General features: G+C 41.0%; 2 protein-coding genes across 4 annotated transcripts in view; both read left to right on the top strand.

Moving 5' to 3' along the window:
- Positions 1 to 7648, top strand: part of E2F3 (E2F transcription factor 3) — a 44815-nt gene extending 37167 nt beyond the window's left edge. For 2 of the 3 annotated variants that reach the window (XM_069853736.1, XM_069853738.1), the window contains 3 exons: positions 1656 to 1770; positions 4601 to 4739; positions 5499 to 7648. In XM_069853736.1, the coding sequence (XP_069709837.1) occupies positions 1656 to 1770; positions 4601 to 4739; positions 5499 to 5764 (520 nt within the window). In that variant the 3' untranslated portion in view covers positions 5765 to 7648. The remainder of the gene's footprint in view (positions 1 to 1655; positions 1771 to 4600; positions 4740 to 5498) is intronic. The other variant, XM_069853737.1, reaches the window with a different exon arrangement.
- A 6770-nt stretch (positions 7649 to 14418) lies between these two features.
- CDKAL1 (CDK5 regulatory subunit associated protein 1 like 1) overlaps positions 14419 to 15783 on the top strand; it is a 409759-nt gene continuing 408394 nt past the window's right edge. The window contains exon 1 of the mRNA XM_069853739.1: positions 14419 to 14471. The gene's annotated coding sequence lies outside the window, so the exon portion shown is untranslated. The remainder of the gene's footprint in view (positions 14472 to 15783) is intronic.

Below are 15783 nucleotides of genomic sequence, written 5' to 3' on the forward strand. Positions count from 1 at the left end.
AGAACTTAGAATCTTAGAATCACCAGGTTGGAAAAGACCCATCGGATCATCGAGTCCAACCATTCCTATCAAATACTAAACCATGCCCCTCTGAGCATTACATTTCTTTTTCTGGTGCTGATTACTGTGGTAGAGATCCCTGCCTTGCCATTGATGGCTCCTGTGGGGATGGGTGAAGAAGGATCAGCCTTAGCAGCATGTGGGCTTCATGCTTTTGGATTTAGGAGAGCGTATTCCCTAAATCCTTCTGTGACTCTGAAGTTTACTGATAATACTAGTCTTTATTGAGGAAGGAATGCTGAAGTGTGAAATCTGGAGATGAATCTGATTGTGTCCCAGTACAGTCTTTGACTCACCTCACTGGAGTTTGATGTGAGATGACCTGCTGAATACTAGAGAGCTGAGAAGCCTTTTCCATTGCATGATCTTGATTCAGCTTTTGAATATTTTTTTCTTTTCCCACGCGACTGGGTAATGCTGAAGCATTGCTTGTGCCCTGGCTGTGTGCTTCTTTGTCTCCCGTACAAATACAGTCAGAAACTAACTAATCACTACCTTCACCATGTTAGGATATGCCCAGTGTGAGTGGGGGGAGCTTTTAGCTACAGCAATGAAGATTGTTGTTGTTTTATTAAAAAGCATGCAATCCTTGCCTTTGTTTGTACAGTGACAGCCACTGCTGCTGTGAAGTGTACTCTGCCTTTGCAAACCTTAACAAACCAGTGGCAAGATCCTTGATAAAAGCTATTTGGGTGAAAGCTGACCTACCTATCATTTTGGTCGAAGTTAGATGCGAGATGCATTGGTGTTTTGAGCTTGGACAGTCTGTCATTTACCAAAATTGTTCCCGTTTACACCCAAAAAAAGTAAAAGGATAAATTAGACTCTTGGTGTAAACGTTATGCTAGATACTTAACAGGTGACAAAAATGAAGAGCTGGAAGTGCTTGCATGTGATCAAGGCTGTTTCGCAGTTTTTTTCACAACTGAAAGCACTGTGATACCTCAGTTACGTGGGTCAGTATGTGGGACACCACTGTGCCGTAACCCACCAAAACGCTCACTTTGATTTCGACATATTCATGTTGAACAGCAAAGTATTCGTGCTCATTCTGTGCGTACAACAAAATCTTTCTGCACTGTCAAGTTGTTTAAATTAGTAGTTTAAGCAGTTTTTTAAAATAACTTTGTATATAAATGAATATATAAATATATTAATGCTTAAAAAACCTCAAATGAAAATTGAAATTATTTTATTGATGACTTCAAAAATGTATTATGTATCTGCATCTATAATATGCATCTGTAAACTGCTATATTTTTTCCTGTGATTTCCTGTGATTTCCTCTGAATTTTGAGAGCAAGTATGTAAAAAAAATTATATATATATATATATAATATTATCTGTAAGCAATAGGGAGTTGTTGAGCTTAAGGTTAACAGAGAATCTCTTTTGCCACTCGGTAGTGGCCCCACCTCTTAAAGCAAAGGGAAGTTCTCACACTGATTACAGATGCAACCAATCTAGAGAGTAGAAAACTTTGGTCTAAGAGCAATGTATATGGAAAAAATGGAAAAATGATTTAAAAACTTCTGCCTTTTCTAGTAGTTTCAATGTATTATAACCTGGTTGGAAAATTCCTTAACAGTGATTACATTAGCTTATGTGACGTATCAAGATATACGAAAAATTAGTGGCCTTAAAGACCAAACTGTTATAGTTGTGAAAGCTCCTCCAGAAACAAGACTTGAAGTGCCTGACCCAGTGGAGGTAAGGAGAGCCTGTTTTTTCCTGCCAGGTTAGGTATCTTTTTTCTATATATGGAGCACGTGTTATGAGTCCTTACTGTGTGGTAATTGATGTCCATGTCAGATTATAGTGGCGTACAGTCCTATATTCATCTGTCTTACATACTTTGGAAGTGTTTTTTTAAAGAAGTATGGGGAATCTTTAAAAACCATTTTACACAAAGCAATCGTTATTTGTTATCTTTCATTTCCAGTTTTCCTTCAGAGTAATCCATGCTATTTAAAGATTATTCTCTTTAACCATACTTTAAATAAAAACCAACTTTTTTGTTGACAGTTGAAACCTCCTGTTTGTAACTATGTAAAATCTTTTCCTTAAGATATTCAGCTCTTAATTTTTTTAGCTTTGTGTAGATTTACTTCATAAAGTTGATAACTCAATGCCTAAGCATCTTGATGACTCTTATTACTGATATCCTAATTAATTGAGACATATTTTCATGTAGGATTTTTTCTGAAGTGTTAACAGTTACTGTAAAAACTTCTGTTTTATTCCTAGAAGTCCATTCTTGCCCTACCTTCTTCCATTGCCTTTGCTTCACTGACACTGATTTTACACATCTGTGTAAAACTTTGTATGTTCTGCTAAAGGACTTTCTATTTGCTATTGTGGAGTCTGTAGGTGATGGGGATTTCCCTTCCCATTTTATAAGTAGTTCTGTTTCTGAAGCTGTCTCTGTTCACCTGTTTCCCTCTTCTGTTGCCCCTTGCTACTCGAGCCTGAGTCTGTCTCTGTGCCAGCTTTCGTGTATGAGATGTCTGGCTCTTGTTCTTTTGTCTTCATTTTGTTTCTTTTCCCTATCTCAGGTAGATGTCTACTGTAACTTAGCTCCTTTCTTTACCTATGTCACAATTGCAGAATAAAGTGCTTCAGGTGGCTTTTCTTTCATTTCATTTCATTTTCAAGATATCATCAGGGAGCAGCTTTGCTTTACTTCATTCCTCGTGTGGTTTATGAACCACATGGTTTGGCTTTTCCTGGGGGTTTTATCTCTTGGTGGCAAAAATGAGCTGCTTAACCATTCCCAGTTACAATTACAGATGCAAGTATGTTGGGCAAACATAAATAACTTGCATGAGCCACTGCTTTAGAGCATCAAAAATGTACGTAATTTCTTCTCTTAAGTAGCAGTTAGACACAGGGCTAAACTCCAGAATCCTCCATGCTCTGTGTTATTTTTTCATCCCTACTGTTGGGCTGGTTCCACTGAGCCTACGGCCACTTGCTACCAGGCAATCAGGAGTAGACTCCTGATTCATAAAGTCAAAGAATAGTTTGGGTTGGAAGGGACCTTAAAGATCATCTACTTCCAACCCCCCTGCCGTGGGCAGGGACACCTCCGACTAGATCCAGCTTCTTTTCCAAAGATTATTCTTTATTTGCTTAGGATCCTTAAATTTTCCATCCTTTTTTTTCCTGCCTTTGTCCTTAATCTCCCCTTTGAACCTCAGTGCAGGTTTTTGAAGAATAAATCATTTTGCTGAAGTGAGGAAGGAATATCTTTTATCAGTCTCCATAAATATATACTGTTATCATTGCTTGGTTTCCTGTTCCTTTCCCCACGGCATTATGCTTTGATTTTTAATTCAGTGAATTCAGCCGGGTAGAGAGAGATGCACACAATCATTAGGATGAGTGCTGAAACCTCCCCTTATCCACTATACCAAACTTATTCATTTAATTTTCAGCTTTGGGCAGCAAAGTCCTATTTCTTTCTCTCATTTGCAGTTACATTCCAATGTCTTTTTTCACATGTCTCACTCACTCAACAGTACTTTCCCCAACTCCTATTCTTCCCATTTCCTTTTTATAATTATCTGCAGTATTGCCCTGGGGCATTCCTGTTCATTTGTTGTTCTCTATTTGTAAATGTTGTCTATTATGCTACATAACTGTCAGAACGCAAATGATATGATGAACTTTTTGTCAAAAGGGACAATAAGACTTACTTGAAAGAGAACCACAAAAAGGTATACAATGCCTGTATTCGTGCTTTTTCAAGCTATTCATGCAAAAATAAACCTGCTTCTGGTGTGTTAACTGGAGTAATTTAGGATTTTCCATTGTAACACCAAAAGCAACATTGCATGTTTTCTGTCTGCCTGTATATGTCATCTTCTTGTAATGCATCAGTGTCTTGAGATGAATTAAGAGTTCCTGCTATTCAGAAACACTATGAAAATTAAAGTTGCTGCCTTGAGGGGGCAGAAGGACTTATATAAACAACATTGGGTGAAGAAAATTGAGTCTTTTTTCTGGCTTTTGTTATTTGGAAATATTTTTGTGACAAACAGAGGAACTTGCATACAACTCCTTGAGTTCAGTGCCAATTAGAGCTGATTGTTTTGGGTGAATGAGAAGGATCGTCTGACATTCTTTTAAAGCAGAAACACACAATACATCTGGTAATATTGTCGTAAGTAATACAAAGCTTGGGACTTGAATGTTGTAGTTCCATTCCATCAGAATGTTACAGCTTATTAAGCTTGTAAGAAAACGTTAGGACTTTAGTCCATTATACCTCCCTGGTTATGATACAACACCTAAAGTGGTCAGCTGCTGAGATTTGTGCATCACAGACAGTGGCAAAGGCTTTAATACTCTCTTCCAGTCTACAAGATACATCAGCTGAGTCTTTCACATCTTAAAAAAAATGCATGGGGGATTTCAGGTTCTCTTGATCAGTAACAAATTTATTCACACACTTGCACACCAATAAGCACTTGCTCCATATGATCAATATTCTGTTATGTTCAACATTATAATGCCTTACTGATGTTTGTTTTGTTAGCAGAGTGCATTGATACATTTATCTAGTACTCAAGGACCTATTGAAGTTTATCTGTGCCCAGAGGAAAACGATGGCCTCAGTCCAATGAAAACCTATAGTCAGGACCACAATGGAAATATTTCCAAAACCATTTCCAAAGGTAAAATTTTTTTTCTGTAATACTAATGGCCTTCCTTCATACTCTTATTCAAGGTTTCATTTTGAACTTCTGATATCCAGCTCTTTTTTTGCTTTATTTTTCTAAGTGAATAGCTAAAGTATCCATTTTCCACTGTGCCTTTCTAGTGCATATAGAGGCAAATACGTTTTCCTCTGCATCATTTGTTTAAAATATGTTTCCTATTTGCCATAAGATAGGTTACCAAAGTATAAGCAATACTGAAGAAAGAAACAAGTTTGTTTCCTTTTGTATTTTCAAATAGGACAGTAACAGTGAAGATCTGTCTCAGTACAAGAGGCAGAAGTTTCTCAGTATGGGTATATGCAGCTATGCAGTGTCATGGATGGTGTCTGTTACCTAGAAAGTTTTCACTTTGACTATTAACTCCACCAAAAAATGGGCATCTCACTACAATTGATTTTAATTTTTTTCCCCCAATTAGTTGTTTGAACCTCGTAAAATAATTTGTTAGTCGAAAAGTCAGTGGTGATAGTAACCTAAGTATTTTTGAGAATCCCTTTAACATACCTAAAAGAATTATCTGGAGGACTTATTGTTGAAATGATGCTTTATTAAAGGCCCTTTATGCAGCAGCTTCTTTATTTCATCCGTGTATAATATTTATAATGAGATTAAATCATAGAATCATAGAATCATAGAATAACCAGGTTGGAAAAGACCCACCGGATCATCGAGTCCAATGTGTCATCTTTATTCCTATTCCCTACCCCCTTACAGAAGTGGCTTCTGCTAACTCAGGACAAGGTGACTGCTCTGTAAATATGGCAACTATCTCTCCACTGGCTTCTCCAGCCAACCTTCTCCAGCAGACAGAGGACCAAATTCCCTCAAACTTTGAAGGACCATTTGTGAATTTGCTGCCGCCTCTGCTTCAGGAAGATTATTTGCTGAGCCTTGGGGATGAAGAAGGCATCAGTGACCTCTTTGATGCTTATGATTTAGAGAAGCTTCCTTCATTGGTGGATGAATTTATATACAGCTGATTCTTAAATGCTGTCCATATCTATATTATGTTTTTAATGGAATCAAAAAAACTGCCATCATTCAGAGTTGTCCACTCCATACTATGAAATAGCATTTTTAAATAAACTAGGCCCTTGAACAGTGCTGATATTTTAACTGAATACTCCCTAAAATACTACAAACACCAAGTGAAGGCTTTTACAGCAAGGCCTTCTCCTTGACCCTGAGCTCCAGCACCTTGTGCATCAGCAAGTGCAAGCAGGTGACCATAAACATTCTGTCTTCACACTCCCCCGAGTCTCTGCTTACTGTGACTAGTGGGCTTACGGAGAAGGGCTCAATGAACTGGTTTAGTCCTCAGTAACAATTTTCTAATAGTATTTCAGGTCGTGCCTTCTGCAGAGAATGCATGTCTTTTGAGTGTCACAACATGGATTGTACCTGCAGTGAACGTAAATATGAAGTAATGCAAAAGTATGAAATGGGAATTCTTCAGCTACTTGTGGGAATGTTAAAATTGCTGTCATAATGCTCATTTTGAGCTGTGTATGTGTCTCATTATGAGGTCAAATACATTTGTCCTTAAAAGCTTTTAATAAAAAAAAAAATACACTGTAAATGTAGTGTATATTGCAAATATTGAAAAGTATAAAGTTCTACCACTTATCGTAGTGATTACAGATTTTTAAAAAAGTTTGTGTGCGTGTGTGAAAGTAGTTGTTGTTGGTTGTTTTTTTAAACTAGAATGAAGATGCACAGTTCAATTTTACTGCCCCCAGTGTGCATTAGAACTGGTACATGAATTTTTGTGGTACTAAGTGGGGCTTTGTGTTAAGTGCCTACTAGAGATGCACTGTGGGTTTTTCCCTCTATGGAAAACACTTATGCCAAGCTTTGTTCAATATATCATATTTATCTCAGTGGGTTAGCTTCCTCTGCTTACAGCTTTTTATAATTCTCTTCGCCAGCAAAGTGGAACTAATTTTTTTCCAAAGTACGTAACTAAGTACCACATCAACTGAATTGCATTTATTTTTTGAAGATCTTTAGTAGTATAGTATAGTACCAATATTTATTTTTTGAACATGAGAGGAATTCTAAGAAGTCTTAAAATTTTTTTTTTTTGAGTGTAAAATACGTTGCCATGTTCTGGGCTAAATTAATATAGTGCTGATTAGAAGGTGCCTGTATAATCCTTTTGTTTGCATTACTGTTGTGTTTATCTGACATACTCAGAAAATTAGTACTATTTGTACTGTAGTAGAATATTATATATACAGGTTTTCTGGTACCATTGAGTTGCTGCTATGAAAGCTCACACATGAAAAGGCAAGAAGTCTAATAAGAAAACTGTATGACTGTGTGAGTTTTGGAATATAACAAATGTATAAAGGGCAACACATAAAGAACTGTTAAACAGTGTTAAGTGTGTGTTTATATGTACAAATGTGTGCATAGATCATTCAGTAGTTGTATTTAAGTTGATGTATGTTCTCAACTCACACTTTAGTTATCTAGCAGTTTTGTACAATAGAATTAATTTGTAAACACTGCCAGAATATTTTCTAGCTGGTTTGTAATTTTTTAAGAGTTTTTTTAGATGTGGATCTGTAAATAAAATTGTAGTATTTAAAGTTTTTGTCTTGTGGAAGAGGAAAGTAAAAGTTGTGTGAGCATGAAGAGTAGCAAGACAAAGGGGCACTTTTGCAGGGGAAGAGAAAAAGAAGACTAACGCAGACCATCTTTGTACAAATTAAACACTTGTCCCAGTGTGCATGGGCAAAATACTATTCTAATTTAGCTTTGCATTGTATGCTAGTTTAAAAAAACTCTGTAAAATAATGTAAAAAAAAAAAAAAAAGAAAAAATGCAACAAAAAAAGCTTTTATGGTGAATTTTGTAAATAGGTTTATTAAAGGATGACCTGTTCTCTAGCTGTGATCTTACCACTTCAGATGGATGTAATTTGAATAAATTTTGTATGGTAATGAATCAATAAAAAGGATTTTTTAAAGAATTTAGATTTGTATATAGCTATCTTCTCTAATTCTTGGTCCCTATCATGTTGCTTCTTGGAACCTATCTGTTACTATTTTCATTATTAGTGCTCCCACTCATTTGATACCAGATGTTTCAATCCTATTTTTTTAATTGCACTAACAAGTTCAGTGTTTGTGGTTTTTTAAGCCAGAGTGAAACAAGAAGAAAAGATATATAAAAAGACGTAGGAGATCCAGAGGTTGGGGTAGTAGGGTAATAGGGGTTTATTTTTATTTATCCCCTCCCATATGAATTATGAACGGTATTCTTGCAGACTTCATAGAAACTGGATTATTCTAGGATTAAACGACATGAAAGCAGTAGTTGAGGATCTGTTTAACCTTCCTACTGATAAGTCTCCAGAAGTCTCCTAATAGTAGCTTTATAAAGGAGTTCTGTTTACTTATGTAATCTGCAACAGTCGCTTGTAGCAGATGTGCATTCGCAAACTTGTACTCCCTTTCTGGTCATGCTGCTGCACTTTCCAGATGCGTGCCCTTCTGTTACTAAAAGAAAATAAACTATCTGGTTAATAAAATCACTGTAATACGGCTGTTTGCTTAAATGCTGTACTTCTAAGCAAGTCTTTTCTCTTGTCATACTCCCTGCACACAAGGAAAAGGCTACTATTTTCTCTCTTGTAAGCACCTGTCCAGACTAACTTCTTCATGCAGCAGTACGGAAAGGAAGATTATGGTGAAGATCCTTTGTTCTATATTCCCAATAAATAATAAAGGAAGGCTAGAGGACTATGTTCTCTGATCTCCTTTTGAAGCAGAGACGACAGCAGATGTCCTCCTAACTGTTAAAGCTCCTTGGCCTCTTCTCATTTTCTTCTATGGCTTCCATAAGCACTTTCTTATTTGCCTCTAGAATCTGCTACCACTTGCCAGTTTTCATGTCATTTTTCTTTTCCTTCTGCTCTTTGAATCTCCTTTGTAAACTTTGGATGTAAGGAGTTGCAGGAGAAAAAACCTCACACAGTTGAAATACTTAATTCTGCTGCCCTGATCTAGCATAGTGTACCTCAACATTATTCAGCATAAAAGCATTAGTTTCAGGGAAATTTTATTGAGGCCTGTATGTGTTGAATTCCTTGGCTCCCAGCAGATGGAAAAAGATTCTCAGAAATCTGTCAAAACTGGCCTGAATTATAGGCTGCTATGCATTCCTTTACACTCGAGTTTTTGTTAAATAAAGGGGAGTTCCTGCCTTTGAGAACCTACTGTTCCTCTACAGTGAGAACTTGTTCACCTACAAATGACAGACACCATCACTTTCTATTATTTTCTGAGTTATATCTGACGGAATCTTCATACAGACGTGGGCATTGCTGTTGTGGAAAGGAAGTACGTAAGGTACTTTTTGTAGCATGACATGTTTTCTGTATGTGGCACGGTTAACTCACAATGTCATTGGTGCTCCTGGAGCCAATAATTCTCCGCATCAGGTGAACCAAGAAGTTTTATAGCAGAGTGAATGGAGTGATAGTCACAAAAGCATAATCAAGTAGAATTCATTTCCCCATTTTGCTTTTCTTGCTGAACTGAGATCTGTCTGGACATTACAGCTAAGCACAAATGCTTTGATTTCATTAAGACTGGGGATTTCATTACCCATTTTTTACTTTCTAAAACTTGACATGGAGAAAGTGTCATATCTAACAGAAAAAAAAACCGAGTTGCTATCAATTCCAAGTAGAGCTGAATATTGCTGACAAATGAGCAGCCAGATTCTCCTAAATTGTAGGAAGAAAGAAAGCTAATTTCTCGTATCTAACTTTAGGACTCACTATTTTTTTTTTCCTGCATGCCTTCCCACTTACTTTTCCACCCACAACTGCATGTTAGTTATCAGAGATTAAGGTCATAAAAACTGGGCCCTCTCTTCCCTAAGGATGTTAGCTGAGATGCTCTAAAACAACTAACCATGAGCTAAAATTAAGTTTTGTATTTTATTTTCCTAGTAGTTTTTGCATTTTCTAGCTACCTACTCCTGTAAAACCTGTAATGACTTAAGATGATAGCGCAGCCTGAGGCTGCCCTCTTCAAGTACGCCACCCCTCAGGAGCAGGAAGTATGGTATGCAGGTGACTTGGAAAGGGTGGATTCTAACGCTGTCCTTTGGACATTCGAGGAACTGGAGCATGTTTATTGCCCGTCTGTAAAAGGCTAGTACTGGGACTTGTTCCGACAGCCACTGTCTCTTAAAAAGCGGTTTTCCCAGGGAGCTATAGGTGAGCTTTCTTCCTGCAGTCAGGAGGTGGCAGGGAATCACCTGCTTTCTTTGCTACCTGCTGCACTGCCAGCAGGCTGCGTGCAGCTTGATGTGTTATTATGAATATGCTACAAAGCAATTTAGATTTGTGCCTTCTATATTGTGGCTACATCCTAGGACTGAACAGGACTGTGCTGGCATAAGGGCTGCTTGATATTAGGAATTCTTGGCAGTGGGACAAAGTAAGGATTGACGGATCATGATGATCAGCATGGCCTATTTATGTCACTAGGTATGGACTCATGGGTTATTCCTGCCTAGAAGCTGCTCTTGGTGCTCACTGCCTCCCCCTAACACACAGCGTTTTGTCAGTCTTGGCCATCTGGAGATTTTTGGCTTTGTCTAGCAAGCTATCTGTGTTTTGCTTTTTCAGTCAACCATAAAACAGCACTGATGTCTGCCTAGTTTTGTTTAACCAGAGAGGTAACACTTGGCTAGTCAAGATAATTATGGGTTAGTGCAATGGTCTCAGAACAGAAATGTTGAATTAATGGACTGCACGTGAAATACTTGGAAAACTGAAAAGGGAGACAATTGTTAACCTTATCAGGAAGCAGTTAAAATACCGATTGGTAATATATATAAATATCATTACTTACTGACACACTAAGGACAACTTATACCATACTATGGAGGAATATGCCTGAAACAGATTAATGTAACTACTGATTTCAGGATGTTTTCCTCCATTTTTTTTTCTCAGCTAAAAATCCTACAAAAATAATGAATTACACATCACTCACTGTCTAACTGAGAGTATGTCTGAAAAGTACTTGTGTGCTTAAACAAAGGCCAATCACAAAGGCAAATGTATCTTAAGCTCTAATGATGACACTGTCATGAGGCCAGGGTGGTGGTATTAGCGCTCAGTCCTGGCTAGAATGATTTGTTCTCAAAGACTGATTTAAATGAAGCACTTGTTTCTTTCTGCCCTAATCTTCCTCTTCAAATCTCTCCTATTACTTTGTTCGCATTGCTCTCCTTTTTTTGGCCTATGAACATTATCAGATGAGTGTCAGATATAACACAAGCACCAGTTTTTAAGAAAAAGGAGAGGGGGGAGGTGATATTCATAGCTAGAAGTTGCCAAGTTTTATCTGCTAGCAGACCAGTAGGCCCAGCATGGAATACATTCAGGGCTTTCATTCACTTTCCCTCCAGTTCAAGGGGACTATGATCTGACATCTGGAGAATAAAATAATGATTCCAAAGGCTTCTTCTAAAGAGAGTAACTTAATGTTCAAAAAGCAATTACAAGCCATGATGATTCTTATCTTCCAAAGCAGGATACCCCAATATAAAATAAAAGATGTTAAAGATGCAATTTAAAAAACTTCTAAGGTTAACTGTGTATATTAAAATCAAAGCAATAATATTATGCTCACCCTATGTAATGCTTTTTATTTCAGTAAGAAAATTCTACAGTTAACAATCCATCTGCTCAGAGCCCCTGCATTAGCCAGACTAGTTTAAAAACCCAGACTAATATCTTCCAAAATATTGATCAGAAAAAATGCTACTAGCCCTAAATTGGAGGAAAACAATGCCAGAAAATTTAGCCATCTCATTTTAAATATTTTGACCAATGTCTTCCAGGCAAAACAACAAAATTGCTCCTAGCATTGTATTTTGAAGAAATTAATGATTAAAAATAAAAAACCGTTGTGATCATGACAAGAATAAATAGCTCATAATTATTTGGATCAGATACATCAGAATCCAACTGTTTTAACTGGCTATGTACTAGCGTGCCTAGTTTTCAATTAAGATAGAGGTTAGACTCCAAAGATTTGGAGAAATGAAACTCAAGCAGAGGAGACACAGCCTTGGTGCTCAACAGATGCCCTGGTGCCAGTTAATCTGTTCTTCAAACACAGCCATGGTGCACTGCTGAAGAGAATGCCATTTCCAGCTCCATGCCTTCACCTCCAGTCTCACCACAGCCGACATTTCCAGTACAGCAGCAGCAGCCTGGCAACCTGAGCTGTGTGGATCTCAATTCCTGACGTGCTTCTGGAGCACAGCCTCTGACAGCGACCTGAGTGCTTGGCTCAAGCCAGCAGGACTGTGCTGGCCGACTGACAGGCACCCTCTGATCTGAGAGGGCAGCAAGCCTGCTGCTGCTGCTTTCATAGAATCATAAAGTCTGGAAAAGACCTCTAAGATCATCAGGTCCAACCATCAGCCCAACACCACTGTGCCTACTAAACTACGCTACACAGTGCCATGTCAACATGTTTTTTTGAACACCTCCAGGCATGCTTTTTCCCAGTATCCAATCTAAACCTCCCCTGGAACAACCTGGGCCATTTCCTCTCATCCTATCACTTGTTACTTGGGAGAAGAGACCAACACCACCTCACTACCTCTCTGGTAGCTGTAGAGAGTGATAAGTTCTTCCCTTGGCCTCCTTTTGTCCAGACCAAATGATCTTGGTTCCTCCAGCTGTTCCTCGTAAGACTTGTATTCCAGCTCTTTCACCAGCTTCGTTGATGTCCTCTGGACATGCTCCAGCACCTCAATGTCCTTCTTGTAGTGAGGGGCCCCAAACAGTATTTGAGATGCAGCCTTTCTTCTCTAAGAAGCATGCAGATGGTAAAGCGTCATTTCAAATAGACCAAATATGATGTTTGACTTCACAATTTTTCTTCTCTAGGATAATGAACACTCTAGAAGATAAGCAAAAAGCAGTGTCCAGTCACAACAAATGAAGAATATTAGCCACTGCTGCCGTCTGGAGAGACGTGACCCCAGATGGCTGCCTCATGGATTCCATGGGATGGAGGCAGGGCTGCTCCCCACTGCCCCTCCCCATCTTTTCTCAGAGCAGGATGAGCGATGCTTCTCCCCATTTATCCCCCAATCCCTTCCCCACTGAGTGCCAGGGGGGCCTGCATGGCAGCTTCAGCTCTACTCTTCTCCTATACAGAGCAGTCCAAAGACAAAAGGAGTGGGCTGTCAAACATCTATTAAATAAATTAATCGATTATTTAATTCACCTATTTAAAATAATTAGGCCACAGATTACTAGCTTCTTTCCCTAACTTTCCCTGTAGTCCTTCTCTCAGCTTTTCTTGCTTCCCAACTTACTCTTCTCCTAAAGCCCCTGGAACTTCTCATATTTAAATTTTCCCAAGTCCCATTAAGTCCAAGACAAGCCACTAATTATCTTTTTTTCTATCTGTTAAACTTTCCCTCTTCTAGTTTTGATTTCTAAGGGGAAACAGTTCCAGCCATCAGTTCTGTGAAAGATAATTCAAAACTATTTTCATTAAAATTTTTTTTTCTAATTTCCTGAAAGCTTTGTTCCCATGAAATCACAGAATCATAGAATGGTCTGTGCTGGAAAGGACCTTAAAGATCATCCAGTTCCAACCCCCCTGCCATGGGCAGGGACATGTCCCACTAGATCAGGCTGCCCAAGGCCCCATCCAGCCTGTCCTTGAACACCTCCAGGGATGGGGCAGCCACAGCTTCCCTGGGCAACCTGTGCCAGTGCCTCACCACTCTCACGGGGAAGAAATTCCTCCTTATGCCCAGCATAAATCTGCCCCTCTCCAGTTTATACCCATTGCCCCTAGTCCTATCACTACAAGCCTTTGTAAAAAGTCCCTCCCCAGCTTTCTTGTAGCCCCTTCAGGTACCGGAAGGTTGCTATAAGGTCTCCTTAGAGCCTTCTCTTCTCCAGGGTCAACAAGCCCAACTCTCTCAGCCTGTCCTCATCTGGGAGGTGCTCCAGAGCTCTGATCATCCTTGTAGCCCTCCTCTGGACCTGTTCCAACAGCTCCATATCCTTCTTATGTTGAGGATTCCAGAACTGGACACAGTAATCCAGATGAGGTCTCACAGGGGAGGAACAGAGGTGCAGAATCACCTCCCTTGACCTACTGGCCACGCTCTTCTCAATGCAGCCCAGGACACACTGGTTTCTGGGCTGTGAGCACACACTGCCAGCTCACATTGAGCTTCTCGTCCATGAGCACCCCCAAGTCCTTCTTTGCAGGGCAATCACCCTGCTTCTGCAGCTGCATCATATTTATGAAGGAGTAGCAATAAATAACAAATGAGATGCTATATATATTATGCTACGATTAAGTTGGGTTTTTTAATTATTTTTTACACCTTTAATTGGTGCTCGCTGAATGACATATGAATAAATTCGGAAATCTTCCTGTCCTTCTGGCGGAGCAACTGGTATCTACAGGAAGACCAAAGCGAAGACAATCAAGCGTTTTACGTCTTTTCGACTACGGTTCAGGGCTGTCTACGAGCGGAGCCTTTTGGCCGCTGCCGGCCGCCGTGGCTCCGCGCTGCCCGGGGCGGTTTGGCCGCTGCCGGCCGCCGTCGTTGCTGCCGCTGCTGCGCGCGTGGGCGGCCGCGAAGGAGGAGCCCAGCTGAGCGGCGGCGCGGGTGAGCGTGGGGCGCGCCGCCAGCCCTCCCCGGCGCCTTCCCTCTCCTGGCCGGGTTGGGGGCGGCCGGCTTCCCTCCTCCCCTGCCCGGCGCTGCCGCTGTCCCCGCGCGGCCTCCCGTAAAAGCCGGAAGAGGGAGGCGGCCCCGGGCGGGAACCCCCGCGGGTACCGGCGGCCGCGTCGCTGCTCGGGGCTCGGGTGCCCGCGGGTTGGGGGGCGCTGCGGGGCCCGGGGCGGGGGGGCGGGAGTTTGTGTCTGAGCGTGGGGATCCCTGTCTGTGCGAGTGTGTGTGTGTGTGTCTGTGCGTGGGGGGGGGGGGTCTGTGTATGTGTGTGCGTGCATCTCTGCGTGCGTGTCCGCGTGGGTGTCTGTGTGCGTGTCTGTGTGTGTGTGTCTGTGTCTGCACGTGTGTGTATGTGTGTGGGTTTCTGTGTCTGCATGTGTGTCTGTGTGTGTATATATTCAATGTCTTTATTAATAACCTGGATGAAGGCATTGAGTACACCCTTAGCAAGTTTGCGGATGATACTAATCTGGGTGGAGGTGTGGATCTGCTGGCGGGTAGGGAGCCTCTGCTGGACCGGTGGGCTGAGTCCAATGGCATGAGGTTTAACAAGGCCAAGTGTTGGGTCCTGCACTTGGGGCACAACAGCCCTGTGCAGTGCTACAGACTAGGAGAAGTCTGTCTAGAAAGCTGCCTGGAGGAGAAGGAGCTGGGGGTGTTGGTTGACAGGTAACTGAACATGAGCCAGCAGTGTGCCCAGGTGGCCAAGAAGGCCAATGGCATCTTGGCTTGTATCAGAAACGGTGTGACCAGCAGGTCCAGGGAGGTTATTCTCCCTCTGTACTTGGCACTGGTGAGACCGCTCCTTGAATCCTGTGTTCAGTTCTGGGCCCCTCCCCACAAGAAGGATGTTGAGGCTCTGGAGCGAGTCCAGAGAAGAGCAACAAAGCTGGTGAAGGGGCTGGAGAACAGGCCTTATGAGGAATGGCTGAGAGAGCTGGGGATGTTTAGCCTGGAGAAAAGGAGGCTGAGGGGAGACCTTACTGCTCTCTACAACTACCTGAAAGGAGGTTGTAGAGAGGTGGGAGCTGGCCTCTTCTCCCAAGTGGCAGGGGACAGGACAAGAGGGAATGGCCTCAAGCTCTGCCAGGGGAGGTTCAGGCTGGACATTAGGAAAAAATTTTTCACAGAAAGGGTCATTGGGCACTGGAACAGGCTGCCCAGGGAGGTGGTTGAGTCACCCTCCCTGGAGGTGTTTAAGGCACGGGTGGATGAGGTGCTGAGGGGCGTGGTTTAGTGATTGATAGGA

The sequence above is a fragment of the Phaenicophaeus curvirostris genome, chromosome 3 (genome assembly GCF_032191515.1).
Source record: "Phaenicophaeus curvirostris isolate KB17595 chromosome 3, BPBGC_Pcur_1.0, whole genome shotgun sequence".
Taxonomy (NCBI): Eukaryota; Metazoa; Chordata; class Aves; order Cuculiformes; family Cuculidae; genus Phaenicophaeus; species Phaenicophaeus curvirostris.